Source organism: Haliotis cracherodii, unplaced genomic scaffold, assembly GCF_022045235.1.
Source record: "Haliotis cracherodii isolate W230 unplaced genomic scaffold, xgHalCrac1.p SCAF_19, whole genome shotgun sequence".
NCBI classification, from domain to species: Eukaryota; Metazoa; Mollusca; class Gastropoda; order Lepetellida; family Haliotidae; genus Haliotis; species Haliotis cracherodii.
In genome coordinates, this window is record NW_027266274.1 from 15,116,902 (window position 1) to 15,130,754 (window position 13,853).

Consider the following 13,853-nt stretch of genomic DNA (forward strand, 5'->3'; position numbering starts at 1 on the left):
GAAGCATGGGCGTTAACTGACAATAAAAGTCCAGTTTCCACCCTTGCCGAACTAGGCTGGAAATCTGGAATTACGTTTTGGCTGGGCTAACGAGTCTATGCATAGTCCAATCAAAATCGCGGAATGAACTAGACATCCGATTCGTAAACAAGATGGATTTCAAAGTGCAGATGCTGGTTGACTGCTTGATTTGCAAAGCATGTGTATCGTCAAATGGGCATCAACAGATATTTTGCAAATCTTTTCATCTTTTTAATCAAGATGCACTAGTGATTTGATGCACTTCTCGGGGTAGACCAATTTTATCACAATATAGATCTTGATTATCGATCAGATCATCTTGACTGCACAGCCATTTAGTTTGAAGCAGATGCAAGTGATATGAGAGATGGAATCTGATAGGTCAATCGGATGGACACAACCCTTAATAGCCCCTTGTGGCGCTACGATTGAGTCTGAAAATTCCAGCCTTTTTCGGCAAAGTGGAAACTGGATTTTTTTAGGCAGTTATCTCCTTGTCTGGGGAAAATGCAGTGTCTGTGGCTGTGGTGTTTGTGACTGTCATATTTTCCTAATAAGCGAACTGTTGGATTATTGCTTGACATGCCTGACTGGTTCCACTCCTTCAACACTCCACTGTGTTCCCCAGTAGCTCTACAGGACCACCCCAACCCTGTGTCCCGGGACTTGGGGCGGAGTCAGCCAGGGGGACGGCGGGGCACCAAGAGGAAGAGAGTCAGCATACCGATTGAGGATGCCGGGATGAAGAGACGATCTGCAAGGGTGAGAGAATGAATCGAGATTCTTGTTATGAGGAATTAACAAGTGACTAGATTCGGGTCACAAGGTGGTATGTGGTCCAGTCTACAGGGCACTAGTCAGGTGAAGTCAGCTGTGTTGAGAGAGTATTTGGTTGAGTGGCCGAATTCGTCAGCTTAACCCCTGAGAATTTTGGAACACTTTAATGTATGACATGTGTATCTGATTGTTTATTATTATTTGCTGAAATACCGTAGTCATGTGTGTCTTGGAATCCTAACATTTGTTTATAATGAATGCACTGTCCGTCTCAAGCGAACAATCCACAAAATCAAAAGAGACTAGTTTTCTTCTGTCCATGCCTCTAGAAAATTTTCCTCATTACGATTAATACTAAAACATTTCAGCAGAATCTATTTTTGGGTGGCCAAGTCATCTAAGCGCCCCAATTCGATGTGCAAAGTTGCATCCCTTCGGCACCCCGGAAACCTATGATTGTGGGTTCGAATCCCGGTTCACCCCAATCATGTCCCTTGGTTTGTCAGCACCATCTCCGTGCTCGTGGGTTTCACCGAAGTGGTAGCATCTGAGACCTGCATCACTTCGGGCTTTCCTCCTACATTAAGCTGAAATGCTGTGACATAACTGGATACCGTATTTTCTTGAGTATAATGCGCACCACACTCTAGCAGATTCGATATTTTGGAAAAAAAAGAAATTTGAATATTATGTGCAGGAAAAAATTACACCGTACCCCTTCAGCGAAGTCCGGCAAACGAACGGGTGATGAGAAACTTTGTCAGTACAAATTCGAAATTTGAGATAAAAAATCACCAGACATGTTGATTTACCGTTTAAATTGTATTTTTTGTTCGTCTAGGCATTGTTTTATATCCAGGGATTAAGATTACCTTGTGTATTTTCTCGTAATCTAAGCCAGACACAGCAATCAGATGTACACACGTTTTCTTGGAATCTACCGGCGATTTGGTCAAGACACACCCAATGATATAACTTTACAGTATTTTAATGCAAGTATCGGCAAAAGTTGTATCTGAAACTATTTTTTTATCAGGAATAATATTTAATTTAGATGCAGCTTTTACTAAACATATTTAAAATAATAATAACCCTAAGCGAAGCAGCTGATCGCTATATCGCGGGTATTATTTTTCACATGGAACCAGTCTGACCAGTCACCTTCAAGGCTCCTGTGCACGTGATCGCTTGATAGCAAGAATTACGTGTCGTGTTTTTTTTAAAAATAGTGTGCACTATACTCAAGAAAATACGGTACCGTTCAAAGCGGCGTTAAACCCAACTCACTCGCCCTCTCACTTTCCCCAGGTTCGCAACACGTCGCGGAAGAAGCAGGAGGACAGCATCAACATGCAGGAGCTGCTGTACAAGTTCCTGCCATCCTCCCTCCTGTAAGTCCCATCTCACCTGTAATGGGGGCACGGGTGGCCCAGTCGTTTAAGGCGCCGCGATTTGCTGTGCAGAGTTGCGTCCCTTGGGCAAGCCAGAAACCTATGATTGTGGGTTTGAATCCCGGTTCGCCCCGATTATGTTTCTAGGTTTGTCAGCACCATACCCGTGCTCGTGGGTTTCACCGAAGTGGTAAACGTCCGAGACCTGCATCACTTCGGGCTTTCCTCCCACATTAAGCTCACACGCCGTGATATAACTGAAATACTGTTAAAAACGGCGTTAAACCCAACTCACTCACTCACTCACCTGTAATGGGATGTCCTCAGACTTCTGTGTGTACGGGTAGCAGGCACTAAGATCTGGTTTTGATAAGAATGTGGATTTATGTTTACTCGCATTGCTCCCTTTTAATTAATAATTCATAAATTGCATCTCCGATGTATTCACACATGAACTTTCATGTTGTCCATCGTTATCCTGTCAGTGGTGTGCCCTTCATGTCCTATCATTTTCCTGCCATGCCAGGAGGACCCTAGATTTGTTTTGAGGTAGAACCATACTGATAATCTTTGATAGGCAGAGGAAAGGAACTTCAGGTTAAAAAGTTCCTTCATAATACACCATGTGCTTGGCATGGAGGCCATGTTGACAAGGGGAGATCACTCCAGGTAGCTTGTTACAAGGATAGGGTCTGACAACAACTGATTATATGAGTGGTTAACAGGTAATGAACCTCCAGTGAACAAAGTACTTTAAAAACGGTTGCCTGTAAGCATAAGTCACCACTGTATTCCTCGGCCATAATAAAATCAAGATTCTGCAGTGAATATTAAGAAATTCTGCAACCAAATTTGGGTAATTCTGCACACAATTCTGCAAACTTTAAAACTTAGTTTTCGTGAATATAGTAGTTTTGCATCTGTTTGACTTGTGACATGCATTTTTGTGATAAACTGATCCATGGCTAGACTTGCTTTTTGAAGTGAATCTGGAAATTTCCTTTGTAAGCATACAGACAGTAAGCAATAATACAAAAGTCAACTTCACTTTAAAACGAAATAAATATCCATTTACACATTTAAAACTAGCTTTAGACTCAGATGTTAAAATTCTGCAGTGTATTTGATGGATTCTGCTGCAGATAAATGCAAAATTCTGGACAAAATGTGATTTTCTGCAAAATATTCCGGAATTGGGGAATACTGAAGCATATATGACGAAAGAACTATTCTGCCTTGAGATCACTGGCAGTAGAAACATGCTTGTAGCTGCTTGTGACCTGTTCTATGCCCCAAGGACCTACGAGATCCTACTCTGATGAGATATGTTGATGTTTCCAGGCAGGTCAGTGATGACGAGGATGACTTGACGATGGAGGAAACTGACTGCAGTGTCACCGCCATGGACAGTCCAAGCAGTAGAGGTATTCACATATATAGATGCCCTTAGAAGTCTCTAACATAGATCAGGGTTATCTAGGATTTCAAACTAAGTGCCTATGGCAGGCAAATTGAGAATTTTTTTAAAATTTCAAAATTTGGAATTATCCTTATCCTGACTAATACTGTTGCTTATCTCATCTTATTTCCAAAAGCTAGTAGAAACTTCCTGAACTGTCTTCCCGGAGAACAGAAAAAAAGCTCTCCCACATGCTCTAAAGCCTCTTCCTCTATGCTGGTCCTGTATCACTGAAATACAAGCTTCCTCTTAAAGGAGCGTAGCACGAAATGTTCAATTTAGGGATTTTTGTTGACATTTGGGGACAAATATCGGGCTTGGTAATTCCTGTATACACGGATACCCAGTGAAAATGATGAGCCAGGTTTCAGATGAGCTAAGAGCATATGGCCAGAATTATATGGTCATTTGTTTTATTCAGATATGAAGAATAAAAATGAAAAATATGATCAAAATTAATTGTATTTGAAATGGTGAATGTTGGTTTTCAATTTATCTATGTCTCATAGCTTTTTAGCATGGTCAGATCATCAAGGAGATACACGTTCTGTGTTTTCCATTTAGAGCTGGGCTACTTGTAGATTTAGCTATGCTAGATTATATTTTGGACTGAACACAGAGCGAAAGTGAGGTTTAAATGTTTAATTATCAGGGTCACTATAAGGACATGTTATCGCTCAATGTGTTTGTTTGTTTGTTGTTTAACGCCGCACTCAGCAATATTCCAGCTATATGACGGCGGTCTGTAAATAATCAAGTCTGGACCAGACAATCCAGTGTTTGACATCATGAGCATCGATCCACGCAATTGGTACACAATGTCATGCATCAACCAAGTCAGCGAGCCTGACCTTCCGATCCTGTTAGTCGACTCTTGTGACAAGCATAGTCGCCTTTTAGGCTAAGCATGGGTTGCTGAAGACCTATTCTACCCCAGATCTTCACGGGTCTCAATGTAAGGCAAAGGATATGATGTCACAGTCAGCTATAGAAAAGAGTCAAAAAGAGTCAAATTTCAAGCTCTCTGAAATACACTCTCTCAGTCTATTTCTATCCAGTTTTCTGCATAAAATGTATTGCCACACATACTTTAAATGTGGTAGTTAGTACAAATCTGCATTTCATGTAATATAATTGTACATATAATTATTTAAAAATGCCTACCGACAATGTTTGAGGATGATAGTTTTCTTTTAACATTATCTTCCGTGGTAGTCAAATCAGCTGTTTCAATTAGAGGTGGTGATAGTGATTTTATGGCTCTGATTGACCAACCCGAATGGAGTATTTCCCAAATTCATGTCAGAATGATGCTTTGATGCAGGAGCAGCGAGACGCCCCTCTGAGGGTGCGCCGCTGGAGTCGACGGAGGAGAGGGAGGTGAAGGCGTTCATCCAGAGAGGCATCAGCAACTATGGCATCATCGATCTCCTGTTCCGCTACCTCACTACCCTCACTGACAAACACACCATGAAGTGGTAGGTGCAGTGACAATTCCATTAGGGGTTTCTCTATACTGTGTTCCCGGCCGCGTCATACCAAAAGACGTTAAAAGATGGTACTTGATGTTACCCTGTCTGGCGCTCGGCGTTAAGGGTCTAAAACAAGGAGTGGTCGGCTCGGAGTCAGTATAATGTGTCTGAGTGGGGTATTCATGTTAAACTGCAGCATGGTATCTCAGTGTGCCAGCACTATAAATCGGCATCAGTCCGGACTAGTACAAGCACATGCACTCACACACACACATACATGCACGTCGCTATATAAGTGCAATAATCTTAGAGGCGACGTTAAACCCAGTTTCACCTCACCTCACCTTCTCTATACTGTGCATCTTCCCGAGGCAAGGGCGTTAACTGACTATAAAAGTCCAGTTTCTACCATGCCGAACTAGGCTGGAATTAAGCAGTTACATTTTGGTTAGACTAACAAGTCTATTCATAGTCCAGTCAAAATCGTGTAACAAACTAGACATCCTGTTTGTAAACAACATTGATTTCAGCATGCAGATTTCAGTCGATTGCTGGATTTGCAAAGGATGTGTACCACAAACTGGGCGTCGACAGATATTTTGCAAATCTTTTCATGATTTTAATCAAGGTGCTCAAGTGATTTAATGCACTTTGCAGGGTCAGTTCTATTACAGCATGTTAACTTGAAGGAAAATCTGTGATGTTTACAACTTTGGTGAAATTCTCAAACACAGCTACACTGAACAAAACAATTTATATGCTGTACACATTTAGAGACACTCTAAATATACCACAAAAATGTCAGACTAGTATGTAACCAAGTAAACAGTTGTGTACCATCAACCTTGGCAAGGGCCTCCCTACATAAACAAGCATACAAACTCCTATTGCCGCCATGACCATAACACACGATGTGCAGTAAAGCAGTGTGCATGTAAAGGAAGTAACTGGGTGTTATATTGGATAGCATTGTTTTAAAGTATTAGGATTTTTTTAAAAATGGAAATGAAAACGAAAAGTGCAGCAGACTTTATGATGATGCGGGCGGTGCCTGAGAACCAAGACTATTATCACTTTTAGCCTGATCCCCGACCTTTTTGTTCAGCATAGGAAAGAGGTCACGGCGTATGATTGTGGACACTGGTAACTTATGAACATGTTTTTCAACATAGAAGCTATTATTTCTTCATTGCAGATAATCTTAAAGTGTTGATGAAAAAGCAGAGATTATGACATTTGTAGGTGCATCCTATGTATTTTATGAAACTTGGGTCAGAATACTTGGGTCAGCCTAGGAAACTGGAATTTTATAGTCAGTAACTCCCTTGCCTCGGGAAGATGTCAGGTTGTGAAGCACTCCTCATGTCTGTGTTTTATTGTTGATTCACTCTGTGTTGCAGGCCTGAAGGTTTAGGGGAGGTCTTTGTGCAGGTGTACGACAAGCTCCGCCAACATCTTACGTTTCCTTGTGTGTTTGGGTGAGTCCACTCTTCAGATGGCATTGTTCGGGAGGAGACCTGTATAGATCTGGGGTAGAATAGGTCTTCAGCAACCCATGCATGCTTTAAGAGGTGACTATGCTTGTCGTAAGAGGCGACTAACGGGACCGGGTGGTCAGGCCCCCTGACTTGGTTGATGCAAGTCATCGTATCCATATTGCGTAGATCAATGATCATGATATGAATCACTGGATTGTCTGGTCCAGACTCGATTATTTTCAGACCGCCATCATATAGCTGGAATTGTGCCACTCCCACCCTACCCACACCCCCACCCTACTCCCAACCTACCCCCACCCTACCCATACCCCCACTCTACTCCCACCCTACCCCCACCCCACCCCCACCCTACTCCCACCCTACTCCCACCCTACTCCCACCCTACCCCATGAACCTGTATAAATTGGATAAAACTATTTGTGCTATCAATGAGTATTGAGATGATTGAGGCGAGATTCTGCTTGTGTTTCCAGGAGTGCGGAAGATGTGGATAATGAGGACATCTGTGAGTACGGACGAGTGAGTAACTTGATGTTATCCCAGGAGAAGTAATCAGTTCACCTTGGAAGTGTTATGTTCTAGTTCCAAAGGACTGATAGTGAAAATTGAAACAAACATAAAATATTACAATTTGAGATCTTGGTTTGTTTCTGATGAGTCTATTTAGTAATTTAACATGTGAGAGAAATTCAGAGTAGTCCAATAGGCATCCTCTGAGCTCCAGATAAGCTGCGTATCTGCATAAAATACGCATCAGAAATGCAGAAATGTGCAGTAAAATAAAATCCAAGCGTATCAAATACGCAACGAACATTACAGATAAGCTACAAAAATCAAACTTGTGCGTATCATCAAAATATTGTGAAGTAACCCTGCGTATTGATTAGCAAATCAGCAACTTATTTTGAAATTATAAACCGGCATTCCGCCAACCTTGCCAAACTCCACGATGACAGTTACATCATGATCATTTGCCATCACACTTTCTTGTGGAAGTATCGTGGTATTTTTGAGTCCTATAAAGCTCTGGAACCCACTCGACACCAGTTTGCAGGACCTAGATGAATAGTGTTTTTAAATGTTAAACTTAAATACCCACATGTGTAAAAACTAGTGGGTAACAGAAATTTGAATACCCAGATAGAATTACTGATGCCCAATGATTTTAAAATGCATGGGTAAAATACCCACAACTCCAAAAGCTTATCTGGAGCTCTGATCCTCCATATCTCCATGGCTTGAATTTATGTAAACTTACTCTCCCCCTGGGTCCACCCCATGGTTTTCGTGATCTCAAATTAGCCACCTTTGACTTTCATTTGTCTATTTGATTTGCTATGCTACTCCATCAAATGGACCAATCAGAATGTGAGTTACTAACCATCCTCATTGTCGGGTTATCGATATCAACAACATGGCGACCCATCCTGTCGATTATGAAAGAGCTAATGAGAAATTCAACATTGAAAAAAGGACTCACACACAATAGAAAACCCACCACGGGAATGGACCCATGGGTTAGTATAGGTTTACTGCACTGAAGGCCTGGAGATACGGAGGCTGGCCAAAAGGAAACATCTCCTTTTATGTGTCATCCCCTTAACATTATTAACAGTTATGTAATATTTGTATTTTACCTGACAATCCCTTTAATTAAGTGAAGAGATCACTTCAAAAGAAATGGTAATGTTATTTCACACTAGTCTGATCTGTAATCTGTTTCTTGTACAGAGGTACAGCACAAGGCAATTCTTTCAAAAACATTATTTTGTATGGGTTTTATGTTTTCAGCAGTAAACATGGGTTATTTGCTGTTAGTAATTACTGTCGCTGTGATGTTGTGTTACAGGGACATAGTTCTCCATCTCCCGTATCATGCTACATGAAAGTGTGAACATACTCCTTGTCTATATGGTGTGACAGGACTGACAACTGATTTTTGTAGATTTGTCTGCTGTGGGCTGAGCTGAAGTTGGACCACTGGCTGTCGATACACTCCAAGCCTTCTGGCACCTCTCCAAGAGGGTGGGTACCCGATACAGCCTCATATTGTGTTACTTTGAAGTGCTCTGTCATGAAGCATCCCATATCAGAATTCATTATCTGTCATGTATCAAATCATTTACTTCAAGATATAGGACATTTGTTCTCTTGACAACGCATTTTCAATATGCTAAATAACTGCAGCAACAGATTATTCTGTGAATAATTAACAAACAAAGGCAGACTAATATTGAGAAGAAATATTAATAAGTTATATTTATATATATGCGGTGGCATGGGTGGCCCAGTCGTCTAAGGCGCCACGATTTGCTGTGAAGAGTTGCGTCCCTTGGGCTCGCCAGAAACGATTATGTTTCTAGGTTTGTAAGCACCATACCCGAACGTCTGAGACCTGCATCACTTCTGGCTTTCCTCCCCCATTAATGTTAAAAGCGGTGTTAAATCCAACTCACTCACTCACTCATTATTTATATATCCTAAGTAGAGTGAGGTTTTAGCTGAAATTTGATCACTTGTTTGTTTCAACAGCAGCTGTGGATTAAGACAGCTTTTATTTTGCCCTGTGGTGCTAATAAATACTAATAATCAAATAAATGAATTATTAATTACCATCTCAAAGGGGGATACAGTCAATATTAGGGGAACCAGCAACTATGGAGGAATTCTACCGAGAAGACTTGTGGTATATCACCACCCTGGCAGGCAGCAGGTGTAGGATGGGGGAGGTGTGGATGGAGTACGCTGCTAGAGGTGAGTGTTTGGAGGAACCTATGCCAGTGTTAAGCCAAAAATCTGCTACTGATCAAATATTGAGTTGATTTTGTTAAAATTTTAAACATGTGATTCTTTTATTTGGGAAGTAAGTTGGATACCGTGTCTCAGTGGTCCTGTTCCTTTTCAGTGTACTGGCTGAAGGCCAGGTTCTCCATGATTCAAAATGACAAAGATGAAGCTGACTTCTGCTTTGATAAGGTAAATTATAGCAAAACACTGTATGTTTAGTTGAGCTGATATATAATTTGGATTCTCAATTATCCGACTGTCTGACTCAACCACTCCCTGACTCTTTTTCTCACTCACTCTGTCATACTAAATAGTACTCACCTGCACACATGGAGGAGTAAGGGACAGTGCTGTAAGATCTGAATCAGCTCTCCTCTGTCATAATGTAAGATCTGATTGAGTTCTCCTCTGTCATGCTGTAAGATCTGATTCAGCTCTCCTCTGTCATGATGTATGATCTGATTCAGCTCTCCTCTGTCATGGTGTAAGATCTGATTCAGCTCTCCTCTGTCATGATGTGTGATCTGATTCAGCTCTCCTCTGTCATGATGTAAGATCTGATTCAGTTCTCCTCTGTCTTGATGTAAGATCTGATTCAGCTCTCCTCTGTCATGATGTAAGATCTGATTCAGTTCTCCTCTGTCATGCTGTAAGATCTGATTCAGTTCTCCTCTGTCATGGTGTAAGATCTGATTCAGTTCTCCTCTGTCTTGATGTATGATCTGATTCAGTTCTCCTCTTCATGGTGTAAGATCTGATTCAGCTCTCCTCTGTCATAATGTGTGATCTGATTCAGCTCTCCTCTGTCATGATGTGTGATCTGATTCAGCTCTCCTCTGTCATGATGTAAGATCTGATTCAGCTCTCCTCTGTCATGATGTGTGATCTGATTCAGCTCTCCTCTGTCATAATGTAAGATCTGATTCAGTTCTCCTCTGTCTTGATGTAAGATCTGATTCAGCTCTCCTCTGTCATGATGTAAGATCTGATTCAGTTCTCCTCTGTCATGGTGTAAGATCTGATTCAGCTCTCCTCTGTCATGATGTATGATCTGATTCAGCTCTCCTCTGTCATAATGTAAGATCTGATTCAGTTCTCCTCTGTCATAATGTAAGATCTGATTCAGTTCTCCTCTGTCATGATGTATGATCTGATTCAGTTCTCCTCTGTCATGATGTAAGATCTGATTCAGCTCTCCTCTGTCATGGTGTATGATCTGATTCAGCTCTCCTATGTGATGGACTGTGCCAAGGAGGAGAAGGACATCACATCCTTCAAGCTACAGAACTGTAAGGTGGATGACATAATATCAAAAGGTAATTTTTTTTGTGGTTATAAACACACTGATTATATCAAAATACTGCCAGCAGGTTTACAGTATGATTCAATAGGATGTTGTAAAAGAACCCGAGAAATGGCCAGGTAGACTAATCTGTCCCCCTTCTGTAGACCAGACTGACTAATCTGTCCCCCTTCTGTAGACCAGACTGACTAATCTGTCCCCCTTCTGTAGACCAGACTGACTAATCTGTCCCCTTTCTGTAGACCAGACTGACTAATCTGTCCCCCTTCTGTAGACCAGACTGACTAATCTGTCCCCTTCTGTAGACCAGACTGACTTATCTGTACCCCTTCTGTAGACCAGACTGACTTATCTGTCCCCCTTCTGTAGACCAGACTGACTTATCTGTCCCCCTTCTGTAGACCAGACTGACTTATCTGTACCCCTTCTGTAGACCAGACTGACTTATCTGTACCCCTTCTGTAGACCAGACTGACTAATCTGTCCCCCTTCTGTAGACCAGACTGACTTATCTGTACCCCTTCTGTAGACCAGGTAGACAAACAGCAGGAGTCCCTCCAGCGCAGCCAGTCCCTGGAGGAGACCCAGAAGCTGTACGAGGCAGGGAGCTACGACAAGGTGGTTGAGTTCCTGCTCCAGACCTTCTCTCAACCCCGCACAGCCAAGAAGGTGAGATATACCTCCACCTTCTCTTAACCCCACACAGTCAAATGTTAGCTATATCACCACCTTCTCTCAACCCTGCACAACCAACAAGGTGAGCTATGTCTCTACCTTCTCTTAACCCTGCACAGCCAACAAGGTGAGCTATATCACCACCTTCTCTCAACCCTGCACAGCCAACAAGGTGAGCTATGTCTCTACATTCTCTTAACCCTGCACAGCCAACAATTTGAGCTATATCCCCACGTTCTCTCAACCCCACACAGCCAACAAGGTGAGCTATGTCGCCACCTTCTCTCAACCCCACACAGCCAACAAGGTAAGCTATGTCGCCACCTTCTCTCAACCCCACACAGCCAACAAGGTGAGCTACATCGCCACCTTCTCTCAACCCCACATAGCCAACAAGGTGAGCTACATCGCCACCTTCTCAACCCCATTTTTTATAAAAAAAACAGTGGACTTGATGTCCCCTGCATTGAAAGTGCTGGAATATGCAGCACAAAACCTGTATCTCTGACCCTGATGTGGATGATGTCTGTTGCAGATATACCAGGGTAAAAGATTCCGGGGTAGAATAGGTCTTCAGCAACCCATGCTTGCCGTAAAAGGTGACTCTGCTTGTCGTAAAAGGCGACTAACGGGATCGGGTGGTCAGGCTCACTGACTTGGTTGATGCATGTCATCGACCCCAATTGCGTGGTTCGATGCTCATGATATTAATCACTGGATTGTCTGGTCCAGACTTGATTATTTACAGGCCGCCATCATATAGCTGGCATATTGCTGAGTTCGGCGTTAAACAACAAACAAACAAACAAACAAATCTGTTGCAGATATCGGAGGCAGGCAGCTCTCTCCCCGAGCGGCACCGTCAGCTGATGCTGCTCCAGGACTCCCTCTTCAAGCTCAAAGACTACAAGGTTGGTGTTGAATGTCAAGGGTCTTAATACTCCTAATTCACATCCTAAAGCATGCTCACACCGGCTACATTAATTGCCCAGCCGATGGATCAGTGTGCACTGAAGTTTTCAGAAATGCCTCTTGCAGTAGGGTATTCAAGGGTACCTGGCATAGGAGATCTAGCTTAACCTAGCTTAACCTAGCTTAGACATCTTTTTGGGTCCCTTTATGTAGGTACCTTGTATTGGGCCCTGGAAATGAGAAGCTGTTTGTTGACCTCATATTGGGACCTTGTGTGATGTTGTGAAGCGGATCTCACACAGGGAGCTTGTGTAATTTTTTGAAGGGGACCTCACAAAGGGACCTTCTGTTATGTTCTAAAGGGGACCTCACACAGGGCCCTTGGGTTATGTTATAAAGGGACCTCACACAGGGCCCTTGTGTCATGTTATAAAGGGGACCTCAAACAGGGCCCTCGTGTCATGTTATAAAGGGGACCTCACACAGGGCCCTTTGTCATGTTGTGAAGAGAACATCATATAGGGACCTTGTGTTATGTTGTAAAGGGACCTCACACAAGGACCTTGTGTCATTTTGTAAAGGGACCTCACACAGGGACATTTTGTATGGTGGCCCATATAGGAGGACCTTGTTTTATGTGGTAAAAGGGACCTCATATGGGGAATTAGTGGCAATTTGTATTGTGGACCTCATACAGAGACATTATAAGGGACTTTTTATAGGGACCTTTTGTAGGGGACTTTATATAGGCACCATGTGTAGGGGACTTTAGATAGGGACCATGTGTAGGGGACTTTATATAGGGACCTTTTGTAGGGGACTTTATCGAGACACCATGTGTAGGGGACTTTATATAGGCACCATGTGTAGGGGACTTTATATAGGGACCTTTTGTAGGGGACTTTATATAGGCACCATGTGTAGGGGACTTTATATAGGGACCACATGTAGCGGACTTTATATAGGATCCGCGTGTAGGGGACTTTATGTAGACACCATGTGTAGGGGACTTTATATAGGGACCATGTGTAGGGGACTTTATATAGGGACCATGTGTAGGGGACTTTATATAGGGACCACGTGTAGGGGACTTTATATAGGGACCATGTGTTGGGGACCTTATATAGGCACCATGTGTAGGGGACTTTATATAGGGACCGTGTGTAGGGGACTTTATATAGGGACCATGTGTAGGGGACTTTATATAGGCACCATGTGTTGTGACTTTATATAGGCACCATGTGTTGTGACTTTATATAGGGACCATGTGTAGGGGACTTTATATAGGGACCGTGTGTAGGGGACTTTATATAGGGACCATGTGTAGGGGACTTTATATAGGGACCTTTTGTAGGGGACTTTATATAGGCACCATGTGTATGGGACTTTATATAGGGACCATGTGTAGGGGACTTTATATAGACACCATGTGTAGGGGACTTTATATAGGGACCTTTTGTAGGGGACTTTATATAAGGACCATGTGTAGGGGACTTTATTTAGGGACCTTTTGTAGGGGACTTTATATAGGCACCATGTGTAGGGGACTTTATATAG

The 13,853-nt window shown here is 42.5% G+C and overlaps 1 protein-coding gene across 1 annotated transcript in view; it reads left to right on the forward strand.

The window, feature by feature from the left end:
- LOC139466789 (calcineurin-binding protein cabin-1-like) overlaps nucleotides 1-13,853 on the forward strand; it is a 52,713-nt gene that overhangs the window by 15,257 nt on the left and 23,603 nt on the right. Inside the window, exons 12-23 of the mRNA XM_071248475.1 lie at nucleotides 650-783; nucleotides 2,107-2,189; nucleotides 3,531-3,613; nucleotides 4,973-5,126; nucleotides 6,521-6,598; nucleotides 7,093-7,138; nucleotides 8,565-8,644; nucleotides 9,243-9,373; nucleotides 9,525-9,595; nucleotides 10,632-10,722; nucleotides 11,239-11,378; nucleotides 12,209-12,295. Of these exons, the coding sequence (XP_071104576.1) occupies nucleotides 650-783; nucleotides 2,107-2,189; nucleotides 3,531-3,613; nucleotides 4,973-5,126; nucleotides 6,521-6,598; nucleotides 7,093-7,138; nucleotides 8,565-8,644; nucleotides 9,243-9,373; nucleotides 9,525-9,595; nucleotides 10,632-10,722; nucleotides 11,239-11,378; nucleotides 12,209-12,295 (1,178 nt within the window). The remainder of the gene's footprint in view (nucleotides 1-649; nucleotides 784-2,106; nucleotides 2,190-3,530; nucleotides 3,614-4,972; nucleotides 5,127-6,520; nucleotides 6,599-7,092; nucleotides 7,139-8,564; nucleotides 8,645-9,242; nucleotides 9,374-9,524; nucleotides 9,596-10,631; nucleotides 10,723-11,238; nucleotides 11,379-12,208; nucleotides 12,296-13,853) is intronic.